Below are 18,585 nucleotides of genomic sequence, written 5' to 3'. Positions count from 1 at the left end.
AACAGCCAAGGACTACCCTTGGCTGTTCCTTTTTGTATATAGAAAATTTAAAACTTTCAGGAAAACACTTCTCTCCAATGCTCTTTCACCCTCATGTGTTTCAGATTATATGACCATTTCTGATTGCAAGAAGAGCAAGGAATCAAGTACTTAGATTTTCTAGCCTTTAGTGGAGGCAGGCATGGGAAACAGGGATTGGAAACAGCTATTGGTTTATTTAGACAGTAATCAGTCTCAGCTATTTTAATATCTATAGTGTGGATATAACTACATGCTGAGTTAATCTTCAGTAGGTAGTGAGGGTAGGTAAATAGGTAGGTAGGTTATTTATTTATTTATTTATTTATTTATTTATTTTAAAGAGTGAGAGAGAGAGAGAGAGAGAGAGTTTTTAATATTTATTTTTTAGTTCTCGGAGGACACAACATCTTTGTTGGTATGTGGTGCTGAGGATCGGACCCGGGCCGCACGCATGCCAGGCGAGCGTGCTACCGCTTGAGCCACATCCCCAGCCCTAGGTAGATTATTTAGACATTAAGTTTTTCCATGAATCTGTATGTAAACAAATAAGATCTTATGTGTGTGATTTCAATTCTAAATAAATTATTTGGAATTTGAATAATTCAATAATATTTTCATAAGATAATGATTTTATTTATATCATCTCAATGTGATATAGTCATGTTCAGACTGTAAACACAGTAATATAAATATACAATTATAAATTAAAATTCAAAAATCTTATAAAGAGATTACATTTTATATAAAGTATCATTGATTTTTCAGTACCATACAAAGTTTCCTATCAAATTACTAGTCTTTCAGGGCCTATCAGTTTAGCTCTCAATTTCTGTTTGACAGTCGTCAGTGTCAGGCCACTGACTCTCTTCTCAACCAATGTAATTTGTATAGGTGTGTTCTTTTAGATGACACAGACAATTATTTTAGTCTCATCCTAATTAATATATTAATCTATGTAAAATGTAATCTCATTAAGGCACAAGAAATGTGTTATGAGAGTGAAGACAGAACCTATAAAAGTAGTTATTTGATATTATTTTATTAGATTTCAGATATTGTTTGTAAAACTAAAGTTTTCAATTTGTATTTCCATGACATATGCAAAAATCCTTGCTTGATTTTGGGTTTTATATTTTGATTTTATATTTTGTATTTTGGGTTTTATTTTTCTCTGAAAAGCATGTATTGATCCTAAGAATATGGTATTCAGTCCTTGAAAATAATACAAATTTCGTTCTGTATTTCTGACAAAGTAAACAAAAATGCATTAGAAAATGTGCCTCGGACTTTTAAATAACTTCCTCCCAAAGGGAACTGTTTACTACTTTAAAAGATCTAAAGGTAGGGCTGGAGATGTGGCTCAAGCGGTTGAGCGCTCACCTGGCATGTGTGCAGCCCGGGTTTGATCCTCAGCACCACATACAAACAAAGATGTTATGTCCACCGAAAACTAAAAAAAAGCAAATATTAAAAAATATCTAAGAGTAGTTTTAGCTTTTCTATTCTTTTCTAGATGAATTTTAAATTTATTATTATTTTCATTTTATAGATGATAAATGGTAAAATATTTCATGTGTTCTTGAGGCAAAAAAAATTTTTAAATAGAAATAAAGAAAGGAAAATGTTTATCAATTCACTTTGAAGCAGCTGAGAATTCCTATTACTCTTGGCAACTAATAATAAATGATATTTTAACAAAAATGAATTCCTGGGTTGGGGGTGTAGCTCAGTGGTAGGGTACTTGATAGCATGTGTGAAGCTATGAGTTTGATCTCCAGCACCACAATAAATAAATAAATTTCTATTTGGACATCAATTGTCCAAACCACTTGATTCATATGTCACCTCAGTAAAGACAAAAAAATTTTAAAAAGATAAAGAAGGCTGGCAATGTAGCTCAGCGGTAAAGTGCTCCTGCAGTCAATCCTTAGTACCAAAAAAACAAAACAAAACAAAAACAAAAAAACAAACAAACAAACAAAAAACCACAATAGATTCTGTTCAAAGATGCATGGATAGAAGTTGTATATAAAGAATTTAGAGTTCTTATACTTCATCTTCACCAAAATGCACATACAAACATATAATGATGAACTACTCCAAGAAAGATACCTTGGTTCTGCAAAACTGAACAAGAATGAACATAACAAATTTGTTCAGAGCAAACGAACATCCACCGGGAATATTTGGTGTGACTGAAACATTGTCAACTGAGTTTTACTAAAATGCTTACCATTTTTCTTTGGTTTTTATTTTCATGCTTGTGAGCATACATAATTTTCATGGAAGAATCTTGATTAATTTTCTTTATTTGAGAGATGATATAATTAATATTTGACTGAATTTTTTACCATATTTTAATTACATATTATTTATCAACTTTTAGCAGGTTAAAAGGGGAGTTCTTTACTTTCTTACTTTGTTTATGGTTGTTTTTCAATAAATAATAAATTCCTTCTAATTATTTTACACATGTGTAAATATTTCCTCTTCCTGTTTTTGGCATGAAGATGCTATTTTATTTTTTCTATAGATTTTATTTCAGATAAGGTTATGCCTTTATGCCTTAAATTGATTGATTGCTGGTTCTTCTCCTTGTGTTCTGGGAAGTGAGTTGAATCCATAGAAGACACAGAAATTTCCTTTCTCTCTTGAAATGTAAAAGGGCCAACTTTTTTAATATGTACCCCCCAAATAATAGTAATTTGAATTAGGGCATAAGACCATTCATTCAAAGACCATTTACCATAGCAAAACCACAGAAAAATTCCTATCTGCCTTTGATTTCACAGTTCTAGGACAAATCAGCTTCACTGAGAAGCCCTAGGTCAAAGGATATTCCTGGATTATATTGATATATGGTTGTCATGTGCTGCATTTTTCTTTCTCTCCTGTACCAAATCCCATATTCTGAGCTCTACTCAAATAAGTTTCCCTCTGGGTTGTTCATGTTGCAGGGGGTATGGAAAGGGTTACATTACCTACACAATCCTAAGCACCTTGGCTTCTATTAAAATCTTGCTAAAAAAAAAAACAACTTGATTTTTTTAGTATTATTAAGTAGTCTTTTAGCATTTATTTTATGATCTTTGACTATATCAGGTTTATACATAAGCATATATATATATAAATGCAATATAAAAATCTTTGCTAAAGCTTAATATTATTTAAAATTTACTTAATTACTACTAACAAGTTATGGAAAAAATAACAAAGTTGAGTGAAATTAACACCTTTTTACTTTTATACAAAGGACATTTTGAGATATTGTTGAATATTTGTCTCCAATACTCAAAATTACTACTTGTTAAACTATAAATTTTCTTTAGGTTGACTTAATTAGTAACTTTTTAAGAATCCTAAAAAACATAGAAAATATATGCCTGATTTTTAAAATATTTTTTCCTCAGTATGAACTGAGAAACTGTAAAAATCTGTTAAATGACTATTATTATAGGCAATATTTTGATGATTAAATGATTAATAATTCTAAGATGGTAAGACTTCAGCTAGTGTATTAAAATTTATTCCAAAACATTATATGAAATAAAACAAGATATAGAAGAGTATATGGAAAATATGAATATATATATTTTATGAAATGTATTTCTTACATTTATATAAAGGAACATCAAGAAGTTGTTATTTTTTTAAAACATTTTTTTTTTAGTTGTAGGTGGACACAACACTTTTATTTTATTTTTATGTGGTGCTGAGGATTGAACCCAGTGCCTCATGCATACTAGGTGAGTGCTCTTCCTTTGAGCCACAATCCTAACCCCAAGAAGATCTTATTTTTAAAAATGGTTACTTATGGGATGGGGATGTGGCTCAAGTGGTAGTGCGCTTGCCTAGCATGCGTGAGGCACTGGGTTCAGTTCTCAGCACCACATAAAAATAAGGAAAAGATATTGTGTCCAACTAGAATTAAAAAATAAATATTTCTTAAAAAATGGTTATTTATAGGGAACTAGGAAGAATGCAGTGAATGTGAACAGTAGCAGGTGCAAGAACTCCTACTGTATACATTTTGATATCTTTTAGCTTTTTAAAACATGTGAGATGACCTAGTCAGAAATTAAGAGAATTCATAGAGAAATTTAAACACGAGAGGACACCTAAGAAAACTAAGATGAGGGGTAAGAAACAGAGATGGGGAAGATTCCTGCAGTTGGCTTTTGCTTTGTCTGAATGTGAAAGGTGAGATAACCTGCGGATTCAATGTATTGTTGTAGCAGCGGTATAAATTTGGTCTCTCTCTTTCTATTCTTTGCTGAATATCCTGTTGGTGGTAGAAGATATTGAGGTTGAAGGTGCATTTCTAAACTAGATTTGTATTTTTTATATGAATTTTTAAAAATTGTATCTATGAATTTAAAATAATTTATTAAGAGTAAAAAAGTATCATCCTTATTTTACTTGCTTTCAGGGTTAAAAAAAAAAAACAGCTTCATTGTTCCTCTAATGTGAATGTTTCTATATATGTAATGATAGAGTTGGTAATCTATCATTATCTTGTAAAGCTATTTTTTGTTTGCTTATAAGGTCTGAATAGCTTTCCATAACAAATCTGGATCTTCTGGATTTTCTGTCTGAAATGCTTCATTATGTTGCAAGTTGGAACTTGACATGCAAGATGTCAATCAAGACAAACGTTTTTTCTTTTTGTATATTATCTTTTCCATGAGCTTTTTTTCCCCATCTCTGCATTCATTATAAAGATTTATTGAGAGATAACTCTTACAAATTACATTTTTAAAAATACTCTTAAAATAGGACATGGTGATTAAGCTAAAAATAGTCTATCATATCAGTGTTTACCATTATTTTAACTTTTAAAAAGAAACATGTTGTATGTAACTCAATTAGTTCTTCGTCAGGTCTTTTAAGAGAACAGCAGAAACAACAGAAACCACAAAATACAGTAATAGTACATTGTTTTTTATTCCCCCTACCAGGGTAAAGGCAATCACTTCCAATTCTTTAAGCTCTTTCTTCTGATATTTACTGTCTATTTCTAAATTGCATCTCCCCCCACCCCCAGTACCAGTGGTTAAACCCAGGGTAATCTATCACTGAGCCACAACCCCAGCCCTTTTTAAAATTTTATTTATGTATTTATTTGATATAGGATTTCTGTAAGTTTCTCAGGCTGAGTTCAAACTTGTGATCCTTCTGTCCCAATCTCCCAAGTAGCTGGGATCATAGGCATGCATATGCACCCATCTAAATAGTATTCTTAAACCACTTTTGATTTAGTTTAGTTTTGTTTGAGATAGGGTTGGGGTGGGAGTGGGGGTAAATTTCCCAGGCTGGCCTTGGACTCAATCCTCTCACCTCAGCCTCCTGAGAAGCTAGGATTAAGGCCTGTGCCACTGCACTTAAGTTTAAACTGCTATTGAAAGGTGGCAGAGTAAAGTTGTCAAGAGCTGTTAGGATTTAAATCTGCTGGGTCACTCGCCATTCCTTTTTATTTTTAGGTATTGTTTCTTAACTGCAGCACAATTGATATTTTGTGCCCTATAATTCATTGTTGTAGAAAGCTGTCAAATGCATATAGAAAGCTGTCTTATGTGTGGTAGATAGTTTAGCAGAGTCCCTGGTTTCTGTCTGCTAAAAGTTAGAAGCACCCCCACCCCAGCTGGTAACAATTTTAAAGATCTCTGGATGTTGCTAAGCTAGGGAGATGGGGTAGTAAATAAAATCACCTCCAGTTGAAAACCTCCGATCTTGGGGAAGTTGATTCAGTTTTCTGTAATTTTGCTCTCTCATCAGGAAATTGGAATTAATATCAAAACCTACCTTATAGAGCCAATACCAGGTTAAATGGTATTTGCGATCCACTTACTTCCTGATGTGTAGTATGTAGTCTTTAAATATTTTCACAATAACACACTATTTTAAATTCTTAAGCTCTTTGTTTTATTAATAATATCCTTCTCATTTTCCTAATGCAATTATTATGATTTCTGTTTGTGTCAGTATTCAATCTTTATAATGATTATGATCCAGCAGTAATTTTCTCATGCTATTCTTTTCCTCCTAAAGTAAATAATTGCCCCCTTTTGTTGGCTTGTTTAGTTTTCTATATACCTAAATCTCCTCAAATTGTCTACCAGAAATGTAAATATTCTTTCAATAAGATTGGGTACAGTTGGCAAACAATTTTTCCCCTGCAGGGATATTTTTACTAGAACTTTGCAGTCTCCTGTTCCAATATGGGTTTGTTACTTTACAGGCCTGACAGATCTCATCATGTGCCCATCTAGGCATCTTGGGTTTGTTGTCTCCATTCAGCAAAGAACTGAACAGGACACAGAGACAGCAAGCAAGCAGCAGTTTATTGCAAAAGTGACAGAGACAGACTTCTCTGAAGACCAGAAAACTGGAGACTCCGGACCCTGGAAATTTTGGCTTGTTCTTTTTATGGTCTCTGGAATTTCCTCCTTCCCTTATCTCTGCCCCTGGTCTCCTCACTACTGTTCATTGGTGTTCCCCATGTCCACATGTGCATTTTAGTTTTTCTCTCAGATCTCCTCCTTAGGAGCATAAGTACAGATGTGGCTGTCTGGGTCCCCGGCTTGGATACACAAGCACTTTTGTCACTGGGGAAGCTGACCTCATTGGAAGACCCTCTCTATGCTCCTTTGGTCTGGATCTGCCTCTGACTTCCTCATTCACCATCTTGCCCTGGCTGCCTGTGTCCTTCTACATCTCCCTCAATCTTGGAATTTCTTTGTACCATTATCCTGGGGATCTCCCTATCCTTAGGGTGTGTTTGGTCCCTTATTTCTGGATCTTATGTCTCTTCTACTTTGTTTCCTTATTTTCATGGAATACAATTTCCAGTAAACCTATTGAATGTATAAAAATATGCTTATTCTAAATATAGTGTTGGAAATTATTTTCCTTCAAAATATTAAAAGCATTGCTCTATTGTCTTTTGACGTTCAGATTCAGAGTTACCGTTGAAAATTTTGCCATTCTAGTTTGAGTTTTTAATATGTAAAATATTTTCCTCAGTGGAGGATTTAGGCTCTTTGTCTACAATGCTCAGAAATTGCACGTAATATCATATATATATATATATATATATATATATATATATATGTCTTTTAAAATCATTTCAGTGGGCAGTGAAAATTCAGGCCTTTTGATTTAGGAATATAATTACTGTTCTTGTAATATAACTGCACTAATTTCCCTTCCTGAGGCCCCAGCCCAACCTCAAAATTTCTTTGAGGAGCTACTATTAATAAGATGCTTAAACTTTAATTTTCTTTCTTTCTTTTTTTTTCCTCTCCTGCTAATTGTCTTCTTTTTGTCTTTTCCCTCTTTTTTTTTCTGCGAAGTTTTTTTCCCCCACCCTATTAAAATCTTCTTCTTCCTTCCTCCTCCACCTCCTCCTCCTCCTCCCAGAGGTGTTTTTCTGCTGAGCTACATACCGGAACTTTATTGTATTTTATTTTAAGACAGGGTCTCACTTAAGTTGCCTAGGCTGGCCTTGAAGTTAAGATTCTCCTGCCTCAGCTTTCCAGGTTGCCACCATTGAGTTTTTATGTCCTGAGTTTTAAAATCATAGCAGCTCTTTCTGGTGTTTCTTTAAAAAGTATACAGTGTTAACCAGGTGGAGTTGCTATAATCCTAGCAACTTGGGAGGTTGAGGCAGGAGGATTGAAAATTTAAGGCCAGCCAGCAACTTAGTGAGACTCTATCTCAAAAAAAAATAAATAAAAATAAAAAAGGGCTGAGGACTATAGCTCAGCCGGTAGAGCACCCCGTTCAATCCCCAGTATCAAATAAATATATCCATACATAAAATTACGTACCTAAATAAATAAAAATTATCTTTCTTTATGTGCAGTATCTTGTCATCTCTTTGAAGGCATCAATATTCTTAAATGTTTTCTCTGCTTATTGTATTGTTTACCCCAAGTTCCTTTATTTTTTTTCTGTTTATTTTGATCTTATCTTTCATGTTAGAGGTTTCCTTCAGATGTTTTAAAATCATAGTGTAGTTTTTCATGTTTAACAGTGAATTACTTAGATCATAACCAAGTGGGATTTATTACAAGAATGTTGGTTTGCTATTAGAAAAGCTATCAATGTAATTTATCATATCAATAGAAAAAATAAAAGATCATCAGTTTATAAAAAAGCATTTGAAAATAATTTAAGATCTATTGATAATTTTAAAAATTCAGCAAATTAAAAGTAGAGAATAACATCCTCAACCTGATAAAAGATATTGCTGTGGTTTGGATATAATTTTAGCATGTCCTGTAAATGCCCAAGGCTTGGACCTTAGTACAGTGATGTTGGGAAGTAGTGTGGACCTTAAGTGGTGGGACCTAGGTTTATAAGAATGTGAAGTTGGTTTTCTATTAGAAAAATAATCAATGTAATTCATCATATCAATAGAAAAAAATAAAAGATTATCAGTATATAAAAATCTCTGCCCTTGGAAGAGATTATGGGATACCAGTTTCCCTCTGCTAAAGTGATTTCTCCCTCACAGGTGCTCATGCCATGATGCTATCCATAGTTAGGCCTTTACCAGAGGTCAAATCAATGGTACCTGACTTTAGACTTTCAGCCTCCATAATTGTGGGCTTAATAAACCTCTTTTCTTTTTATTTCTTTGGTGTTAGGAATGGAACATAGGGCCTCATGAATGCCGACTATATGTTCTATAGCTGAACTACACCCCTACCCCAATAAACCTCTTTTTAAAATAAGTAGTCTGCCTCAGGTATTTCATTACAGTAACAAAAAAACGAATTAATACACCTACAAACATACTAGAGCTAAAAATCATATTTAATCATGAAAGATGTTTATATTCTTCCTTAAATCAGAAAAAAAGAAAAGATCTTTTTTTAAATTTAAGACAGAGTCTTGCAACATTGCCCAGACTGGCCATGAACTTGTGATCTTCCTGCCTCTTCCTCCTGAGTCACTTGGATTATAGGGGTGAGCCACTACTACCAGCTTGCATGTTACTTTTTATCAGCAACAGTATTTATTGAGTTCTTTTTGGTTGTAGTTTCTGGGGATAAAAATAGTGTATGTTATATCTGACTTGAATAGAGGCTCATACAGTAAATATATACAGTATATCAAATGAACAGAAGGAGGAACAAAGTGATTAGCAAATTGTAGTACAGACAAAACTTGTTCGAGGAGATCAGGGAAGAAAATGTTCCAGGAGGATCTGAACGTGTACAAATCTTTTAGTGAGGAGATGGTTAGGAAAGGCTTCATGAAGAGGTAGCAGTTAAACTACATATTCAAGAAAGGGGACAACCTTTTTAATGAAGTAAAAGGGGAAAATTATGAAACTAGAAAGAATGTGAATTTGTGTTCAAGAAACCATGAATAGAGTAGTTTACTTTGGACAGAGCTTTCATGTAAGGAAGTAGTTGGAGCTACATTTGGAGTGTGGATAGGAATGTAATGAGAGAGGCCAAGTGAAGGAGTTCAGAAATTTTTTTATTAATTTTGTATTATTTTTTGGTGGTATTGGGTGGAGTGTAGGGGTATCAAACCCAGGGACTCATGCAGGCTAGGCAAGTGATTTGAGCTACATCCTCAGTCCAAATTTAAAATGTTAATGCAGGGGCTGGGGATGTGGCTCAAGTGGTAGCACGCTCGCCTGGCATGCGTGCGGCCCAGGTTCTATCCTCAGCACCACATACAAACAAAGATGTTGTGTCTGCCGATAACTGAAAAGTAAATATTAAAAAATTCTCTCTCTCTCTCAAAAAAAAAAACCTAAAAAAAAATGTTAATGCAGGAAATGATTAGCTGTCAAAGATGAGGATGGGAGAGGAAACAAGTATTCTAGGCAAGCTAAATCTTATCTATTCCCGGGCCAAAGCATTGAATACTGTTAATTATTTTTGCTACATAAAAATGCTACATCTATTTATTTTTTTCATTGTGCATTATTTCCTTTTGTTGGCTTTCAAAAGGCTAAATACAGTTTTATCAATAGTGATTCAGAAGAACCTTGAAGATCTTCCTGTGCCTCAACTCTGTATTCCTTTTTAAATTTTCGATCAATTATATTTTGAATCAATTGAAGTGCTAGCTTTTAGAAAGAAGATTTATGTTTGAGAGCATTTTTGTAGTCTACCATAGTGTTAAGAAATATTTCACTTATGCATTTAAGATTTGTATCCTATCTTCACTTTTAAAATCATTACAAAGTAATAAAAATGTTGGGATTTAAATCTGGTAGTTCATCTTAACATGGATTTGTTTCTTTTGAGAAAAGGGAGAGATGAGGGTATATATAATTTAAAAATAATATACTCTGGATTTCAACAATAAAATACATGATGCTCTGAGCTATTAAAAGCAAATTCCTGTATAGATAAGTTTGATCTCACTAATGTGAAGTCAGTACGCAGTAGGAAGGCAGACCTATCTTCTCTCCTGTCTCTACCACCTCATGTCCTGAGTGAACATGTAGGCCATCTGGCTGTCACACGTGCAGCCAGCTACACTCTCAACAGGAGTGCCATGTGTATGAAGAATTCTCACAGCAGCACATTTGTAGGGTTAGACTTCCTCCCGCTAATCTGGATAAGTTCTCAGGATGCCAAATCTTTAAGCACAGTTTCCAGTGTGGGAAGCCCTTGAACCTCCCCCATCATCTCTGGTGTGAATGAATGCAGATTGTTCCACAAGCCTAGGCAAATACTTTATTGTGTTACTTTCCAGAGTAGTTTGACCTTGTACACTTGAAAAATTTCTCCCTGAGACTGTCTTGCCCTACCGGAAATGCACGCTTTTCAGGACTTGAGGCCTAAATACAACTTAACGCATATTTGCCTATCTCATCTCCTTAAAGTGGTAGTGAAAGAGGGCAAGGGGTCTCTCTTCAAGGCTTCATACCTGTATGGGATCACACAGACTTTTTCCACCTCAGAGTAGGGAGTGGGAGAATGGGATTCATGTGGTGGTGTCTCAGCATTGCTTCATCCCAGTTTTACATAACTGCTCCTTATCATCTTTCTGTGGTCTACTTTGCATTCCTTTTCAATCTTCTGCTATATCTTAAAGGAGAAAAAGAGAGAAAGACTATAAAGAAAAGGAGAAGCAAAGAGGCTTTGAATCAAGTCTTTGAGGGAGGCAAATCCTGTTCTACTAACACTTTCAGGAATTTTCCTCTTCTTTCCTTGTGTTTCATTTTCCAAAACACCATACTTCCAACACATCATACCTCCAACATCTTTCAGTGACCCAAAGGCTATTCACCTCAAATCTATGAAAGCCAGAAATAGGTAGGTTAGATGTATCAAGCAGTCAGAAAAGTTACTTCACTCCTAATATGGGCCTAGTTACCAAAAATAGAGGACAAATGAGAGAGAGAGAGGAAAAAAAAAGAATAGATATTTCAGCACATAAATCTGATCATTTAATTGGGTACAAATAATACTGCTACTTTAAAAATATTTTTTCATTTTTAACTGATACATAAAAGCATAAAAATTGTTGAAAAAGTTTTGGTTTAGATATTCTGATTTCATTTCTCTCCTGGAATTTTCACAATTATTTTAAATGAACAAAATGTTTATGTAAGAAATCGAAAGTTCCTTATCAGGAGACTATAAATCAAGATATTATTATGAATAAAATTGCTTTCTGTAGGTGAAATGTCAGCCCCATGTCTTTCATTTTTACCAAGGTTTCCATGACTTTTATTTCCACCTACACATTTGTTCTCAAATCCTGTACACTTACTTGTTCCTCTCATTATATTTCATTCACACCTCACAAATATTTACTAAGTGCTCAATATATATAAGACACATGCCAAAGGCTTTGTGGGTTTTTTTATATGCTTGTAAGGGAGGAAGAAATGAGCATAACAATACAAAGGAATATTTGACTGGCGCCATAGAAGTGATACAAAGAAGAAACTTAGAGCATTCGCATGAGAGAGACAGCAGTTTCAGCTGAAGGGATTTCAGATAGGCTTTATGGAAGAAGCAATTTATGAACTTGACCTTAAATAGGTGGGATTTTAACAGAGAGCATTCTGAACACAGGAAACAGTATAATCCAAGGAAGTCATATTGCAAATATATCTTGTATATAGGGAATTATTTGCTGTGGAGTTTAACTTAGTGTTGGTGGGGAAATTGCTGCAGACTAAATTGAGCAGCATGGTATCTGGTTTTAGTCTTATTGAGGTTGAGGCGAGATTAAGAATTAAAACTTGGGCTGGGGACGTGGCTCAAGCGGTAGTGCGCTTGCCTGGCATGCGTGCGGCCCAGGTTCAATCCTCAGCACCACATACCAACAAAGATGTTGTGTCCGCCGAAAACTAAAAAATAAATATTAAAAAATCTCTCTCTCTCTCTTTAAAAAAAAAAGAATTAAAACTTTATTCTAACAGTATTAACTCTTGAATCTTTTGAACAGGATAGTCATGCAATAAAATGAATTAGAAGAAAGAATCAATCCAGGAAGGATCAACAGGGGGATTTACTAGACTGAATGACCCAGAAGGGAAGAATTCTGTTGATCGAAGAATGAAGTGGTAAATGTCCAAGCTAATATGATAAAAATCTAGAATGGGTGGGGCGGGGGGGGGAGACTGATTTGACAAGAATTGTAAAGGAAGATGCAGTTTTGAGCTCTTCCAACTAGAATGTCAATTTTCTGAGATCAAGGACTATGTTTATTTGTCTCCCCAGTACACAGTACATTGCTTGGCATAGAGAAATATTTTATGATGAAAAAAATACCCTTATTTATTTTCTATTCTATCCACTTTCATATTGTCTACTGTCTACTTTCAAAGAATTATGCCTCGCATAGAAAATCAATCTACCTTCTTTTCTTATCCTCCCCTTTTTCTATATAGCCAGTGCAGCTACTTTTCCATAAAAATACAGACTTCAATAACACCAACGCAGTTTTTCATTCACTGCAAATCAACACGGAAAGCAACAATGAAGAGGTGATTGTGAATAAGAGGGAGGAGGTTTGAGTGAATTGCTCTCAGTAAAAAAAATGAAAGAGCTTTTGAAAGCAAGTTTAAATATGCCCAGAGCACATGAGAGGCTGGACTAAGGCATGATAGAATGATTGTTAGAAATGCTACCACTGCTACCAACAAGCATTATATTATTCACGTTATATCATAAAAGCTACTGATACAAAACAGCAACTGACAGAGTCTCCTAGGAAATTGAACAAGGCTTGTACTACACATGAACACAATTTCAGGTGTTTTGCTCTAATAGCAGCAAAAAGACTGCTTTCTTTGCATACATAGCATAGCTCATTATATATATTCTGTTATGTCCTGGGACTGCTCAGGAAAGAATGCACTAATTGCATGAAAATGAATTGAAGGCTCTTTATTTTGAACTGAGAATAATTTCCACCCCAAAGCCAGTAAGAAGTATTGCACAATTTCTTCCCGGTTTTGCAACGCTACATTTACAGCTTGCTGCATTGGTTAAAAAGGGGAATGCCAATATATAACTACTTAACTACTTCAGATTAGCTGTTAGGAAGATAAGGGTGATGAATGGTGGTTAGCCCCAAATGGTGAAATTGACCTAATTTTAAACTTAGAACCAGCAGGTTTATCAACTCCTCCTTAAAGTAAATATTTGGGAGTATATAACAAAAGAGTGTAGCTGATTTTATCCAAACCTTTGAACAAGAATTCCATTATAAGTGTAATAAATATTGAAATAAGATGGGTCTTTCTTTTGAAAACTCTCTTGAGAAAAATAGAACTTACTTTCATTTTAAAAGAAAAATGTGATTTGTAAAATGTACAAACATTATGGGTTCACAGTGGTGGACTTTGGAAAATGTTGAAAATTTCCACCAGTTGAGGTTTGCTAACAACAGATTTTAATTTGATTCTGATCCTAAAACTTTGAGTAAATTGTTCATTTATGGATTCGGAATATAAGTTAACAATACAGTACTTGCCTTGCATGCACAGGGCCAGGTTCAATTCCCAGTAATACACACACACACACACACACACACACACACACACACACACACACACTGCATTTTTATTAATTTGTATTGAAAATTGTGTCATTTCTTCTAAAGTATGCATATGTGTTTAAGTAAGACATTTATGTTCACAATGATTTAATTTACCAGAACTTTAAAACAATATTTTTTTTCTGAAGTCACAACTTTAATATTCTAAATAAAAATTGGCTCGTTTTGTAAGAAAGATGACTGGGTATGAGAGATGAAACTTAAGATATTTGAACAGTGTAGTTTCAAAACTAAAATGTTGTGTTTTTACCTTTTCTTCAAAGATTGTTTTTGCCTTTTATTTTATACAAATTATCCAAAGTAGAACAGAGGAAAGAGAGACATCTTTGGAAAGAGAAGGAAAAAGAGAGCAGGGGAGAGACATTTGCTGTATCATGATTGGATACAATTTAGGAGAGTAGGGCATCATAAGAAAACCAAACAGCATAAGGAATCCAAGCTTGGAATAAATCCTATCATAGAAATACCTCCCAAACAAGCATTCATCTAGACAAGGAGAAATTAATTTTTTGTGTTTTGTGTTGGGGATTGAACCTAGGGCCTTGTGGAAGCTAAACAGGCATTCTACAACAGTGTTACCTTCCAGATGTTTAAATACGTTTTAAATTCTGTGATTTTGGATAATTTCTTTGGAAAGAGAGTATTATCTCTGAAAGAGTGTTGCTAGTCATGGTGGGAGTGAAACATTAAAGCAAATGGATTTGGCTAAGCTTAAAAATAAACTTTTTTGGGGCCAGGATTGTGGCTCAGCAGTAGATTGCTCACCTAGCATGTATGAGGTGCTGGGTTCAATCCTCAGTACCTTATAAAAATAAATAAGTAAAATAAAGGTATTGTGTCCAATTATAACTAATAAATAAATGAAATTTAAATATGAATAAATAAATAGATAAATAAATAAACCTTTTGGGGACTTCACCAAAAAAAAAAAAAAAAAGGAGAATGATAGAATAAAAGCATCTTTAGGCTGAGGTTGTAGCTCAGTGATATAGTGTATGGGCATGCATTCCATTCCATCACCATCAAAAACAAACAACAATAACAACAAAAAGTATCTTTTAAATTTTGCTTCATAGAAGACATTTGCCACTGAACTCTCATAGAAAAAAGAATATGTAGATTTATTTTAGTAGTCCATGTGAGGCATAATGCAAAAGCAGAGAAACTAGTTGTAACTGGGTTTATGGCAGGTCTTCAGTTCACAAGAACACAAGCCTGAACAAGCCAATGTGAGTCACTTCATGAGGTTCTATCATAATAATATTACCACAAAGATTTCTAGGCGAATGGCCTGTGTAGGCCTTAAAATATCCCTATAAATGACCTGAGACTGTATGTTGCACATTTCCTGAAAGTTTTGTATCTAATCATAAGTAATACATATTCTAATTTCCTCAGGATACTTATCGGCCTATTTGATCGTAATATGTCAAAATCATGTCAAAAATCCATTTTGCAAAAAAGAGCAACAAAATAAATCTTCAACGAGGAAATTAAAAATTTTCAAAGTGAAAAAGTGATTAAACTTAACTATGTAGCCAAGTGAGAAACATTTTGAGTTGAGGATGTTAAAACATTCATACTGATAAGAAAGAGAAATGAAGAAGTCAACAGTATGTTTATATGTGAGTAGTTTTGCAGCTCACACTGAATGCATCTCTGATTTATTCTATGTCACTGAGCAAATCTCATTCTAATCTCTTTTTGTCTCCATTTCCGCAACTCTAAAGAGGGGATAATAATACCAACTTGTCTCTAGGGGTGTGGTGAGAATTCATTAAGGCCCATAAAGGGTTTCAGAAGCCCAAACATGAAAGATGCCATACTAAGTACAAAGCCTTACCATTAACACTGCAGTTGTTATTAGTGGAAATATTCTGAAACATCAAATATGAATTTATATCCCTTGGATTTATGTGAATTAAAATTTATTAATTGGTTTATGAACGTGTTTATTTATTTGTTCTATATTTAAGTTGTCAACCTAGGCTAATAGATGAATCAAAGGAATAGTAATTTGAAAATCAAAATTATAACTAGTAAGGCTGGGGGTATATCTCAGTGGTAGCGTGGTTGCCTAATATATTGAGGCCTTGGGCTAAGTCCCCAGCACTTAGAAAACGAAAAGAAAGTAACAACAGTGAAAATTATGGCTATGTAGAATTTTAAATACATATTTTATTTATTTTTTGTCTCACCTCTGTATGTGTCAGTGAGATAATCAAGTATTTAAAACAAATGACAGTGTATAGAAGAGCTTCTTGGGGGTACATGAAATGAACATTTAATTTGTTGTAACCATTTAGCATCATAAAGATGTTATCAAATTATATCTGAGTTAGGGCATTGAATCAAGGGAAGCATGTTTCTCTAAAGTGCCTGAATTTAGGAGCCAACAGGAGGAGTATATGAAAACAGCAATTTCATTTACAGAAATGTGATTCCTATTGCACCATCCCCCCCACCCTGTCAAATTAAGTTTCTTCGATGCCAGATGACTAATATGAAAAAAAAAAGTTCTGATGAATCAGTCACCTCTATGTTCTGTAATAAGAGAAATATTAGTTGCCTAAATCTAGCTGAAACTAAATAGCTTATAATTGCATTCACTATAACAGCTTGTGCTAAGTGAATGAACTATTTTATCTTTTGGAATATATTAAATTCTAAGTAGTTTGTGAATGATAACAACTAGAGCCAATAAGATTCTTGAGACATTATTTTCTAATGAATTGATTGCTCAGTTGGGCAAAGTCTTAGATGACATAAATTAGCAAAGAAATTCTCATGTCTCCAGCTTTCTTTGGTTTTTTTAAACAGTGTACTAGTTTTTAGTGACGATCAGTAGGCTTTCCTTCTGTTAGTTCATGGGAACAATTCATCACCGATGTTTATTTTGTGATGGGTTGGGCTGTAAAACTAGTCTACAATAACATAACTTGGGAGCCTGTTATTTTAGAATTATTATATCCTATAGTGGTTGTGGTCAAGAAAAACACAGACTGGAAAACAAGTAGTAATGCATCTTTAAAGCATTTGCTATTGCCATTTTAGAACAGAAGAAGAAAAAGATTTGGTTTCACTCAGAATTTCATTAATGGTCCACTTCATATTTCTTTTGTTAAAAATGCATTTATCCTTTATCCCAAATTTTTAATGTCAACATTAACTGTCAAGGTTGACAGCCATGCAATTAACCAGCTTAATTTTGGTTAGAAGATGAATGATTCACTGCTTTCTTGTGTCTGATGAGTAGGAAGAGCACTGTATTTAAAATGGCTCTGTCCCAGAGGGCAAATCTTATGGGTTTCACTGCCCAACCTACTCAGAAAAATAAAAGTCAGGGAGGTTACAGTAGAGTTCAAGCTGAGCATGACATTTTAAAGGCATCTTATAACCTGATTTTCTTGCCAGCATTATGAAAGTGGTTCTTATTTTCCACATTGTTAAATTTAAAGTTTTAAAGATTTTTAAGACTCTGGGAGATATTTTCCAAGTTATCTTTTGGTTTAGTTACTCTTTTTTGCATCCCAGACTTGAAAGGGCTTCATGAACAAATAAACAAACATATTTTTGCTTTGCTCAGCATCTAATTTCTTGCAATCACAGCTCTCTGTTCTGAGAAACAAAAATATTTCTCCTTTCTCTAGTGTCTGTTTTATGTATTATCTCTTTCAGTTGACAGAAAAAAACCTCTTTTCATCCTGGAAGACTAAATCGGCAATTACTTTGCAGGTTCTTCTCCCCAGGGTTGTCTGGAAATATTTTCCTATTTTTGCGAAATCTTACATAAGGGTAAAAATAAGCATTTTATTCTTTTAGGTGCACATATATAACATGTGTTATATTTTATTATATCAGATAATCAGTGAATGAGGTTTATTAGAATCTCATCTAAAATTTTGTAAAGTGAGAATAAAGCATTCCATTTAATACAGTTCAACAAAGGTATATTCAAAATGTTTTACCTGGAGAGGAGGAAGGATGAATAAAAGCTCACTGTCAAGCCCTGTGCAGTGGCAGTGGCACAGGCCTGTAATCACAGAATCTAGAAGGCTGAGGTAGGAGGCTCACAAGTTTGAAGTTAGCCTCAGCAATTTAGTGAAGCCCTATCTCAAAATTTAAAAAAAAAAAAAAAGACTGGGAATAGAGTGACTCTAAGTTCAATCCCCAGTACTGGGGAAAAAAAATAACAATGTTTGAGATGATAGATATGTTTACCTAGATTTAAATGTGTATGTGTATTGAAACATCATATGGTGCCACATAAATGTGTAAACTTTTTATGTTTTAATGTCAGTTAAAAAATAAATTTAAATTAAAAAAATTTTAAATAAAAGGAAGAGTAACAAAAATGAAAGACATTCTATTCTCTTTTCTCATCCCTTTGCATGGATTGTTCCTTGCCCCTGATTTCCCACCCAAGTGTTTCTGAGACAGCACAGAAGTTATTTCATTTTGATAAAATGACCAGAAAAAAAATGTAATAGGCTTTAAAATGCTATGGCTCAA

General features: G+C 33.9%; 1 protein-coding gene across 2 annotated transcripts in view; it reads right to left on the bottom strand.

Annotated features, from left to right (window-relative positions):
- Positions 1-8,823: 8,823 nt before the first annotated feature.
- Positions 8,824-18,585, bottom strand: part of LOC144366766 (estradiol 17-beta-dehydrogenase 11-like) — a 92,566-nt gene continuing 82,804 nt past the window's right edge. Inside the window, exons 6-7 of one of the 2 annotated variants that reach the window (XR_013425911.1) lie at positions 10,924-11,084; positions 8,824-9,070 (exon numbers count right to left, since the gene is read on the bottom strand). Coding sequence is in view for 1 of the 2 variants with exons in the window: in XM_078021571.1 (XP_077877697.1) it covers positions 11,051-11,084 (34 nt within the window). In the remaining variant the exon portion in view is untranslated. Of the gene's footprint in view, positions 9,071-9,492; positions 11,085-18,585 lie in introns of those variants that run through there. The other variant, XM_078021571.1, reaches the window with a different exon arrangement.

Source organism: Ictidomys tridecemlineatus, chromosome 9, assembly GCF_052094955.1.
Source record: "Ictidomys tridecemlineatus isolate mIctTri1 chromosome 9, mIctTri1.hap1, whole genome shotgun sequence".
Classification (NCBI taxonomy): domain Eukaryota; kingdom Metazoa; phylum Chordata; class Mammalia; order Rodentia; family Sciuridae; genus Ictidomys; species Ictidomys tridecemlineatus.
The sequence above is the reverse complement of the archived record's forward strand: the minus strand, read 5'-3'. Positions and strand labels throughout refer to the sequence as shown.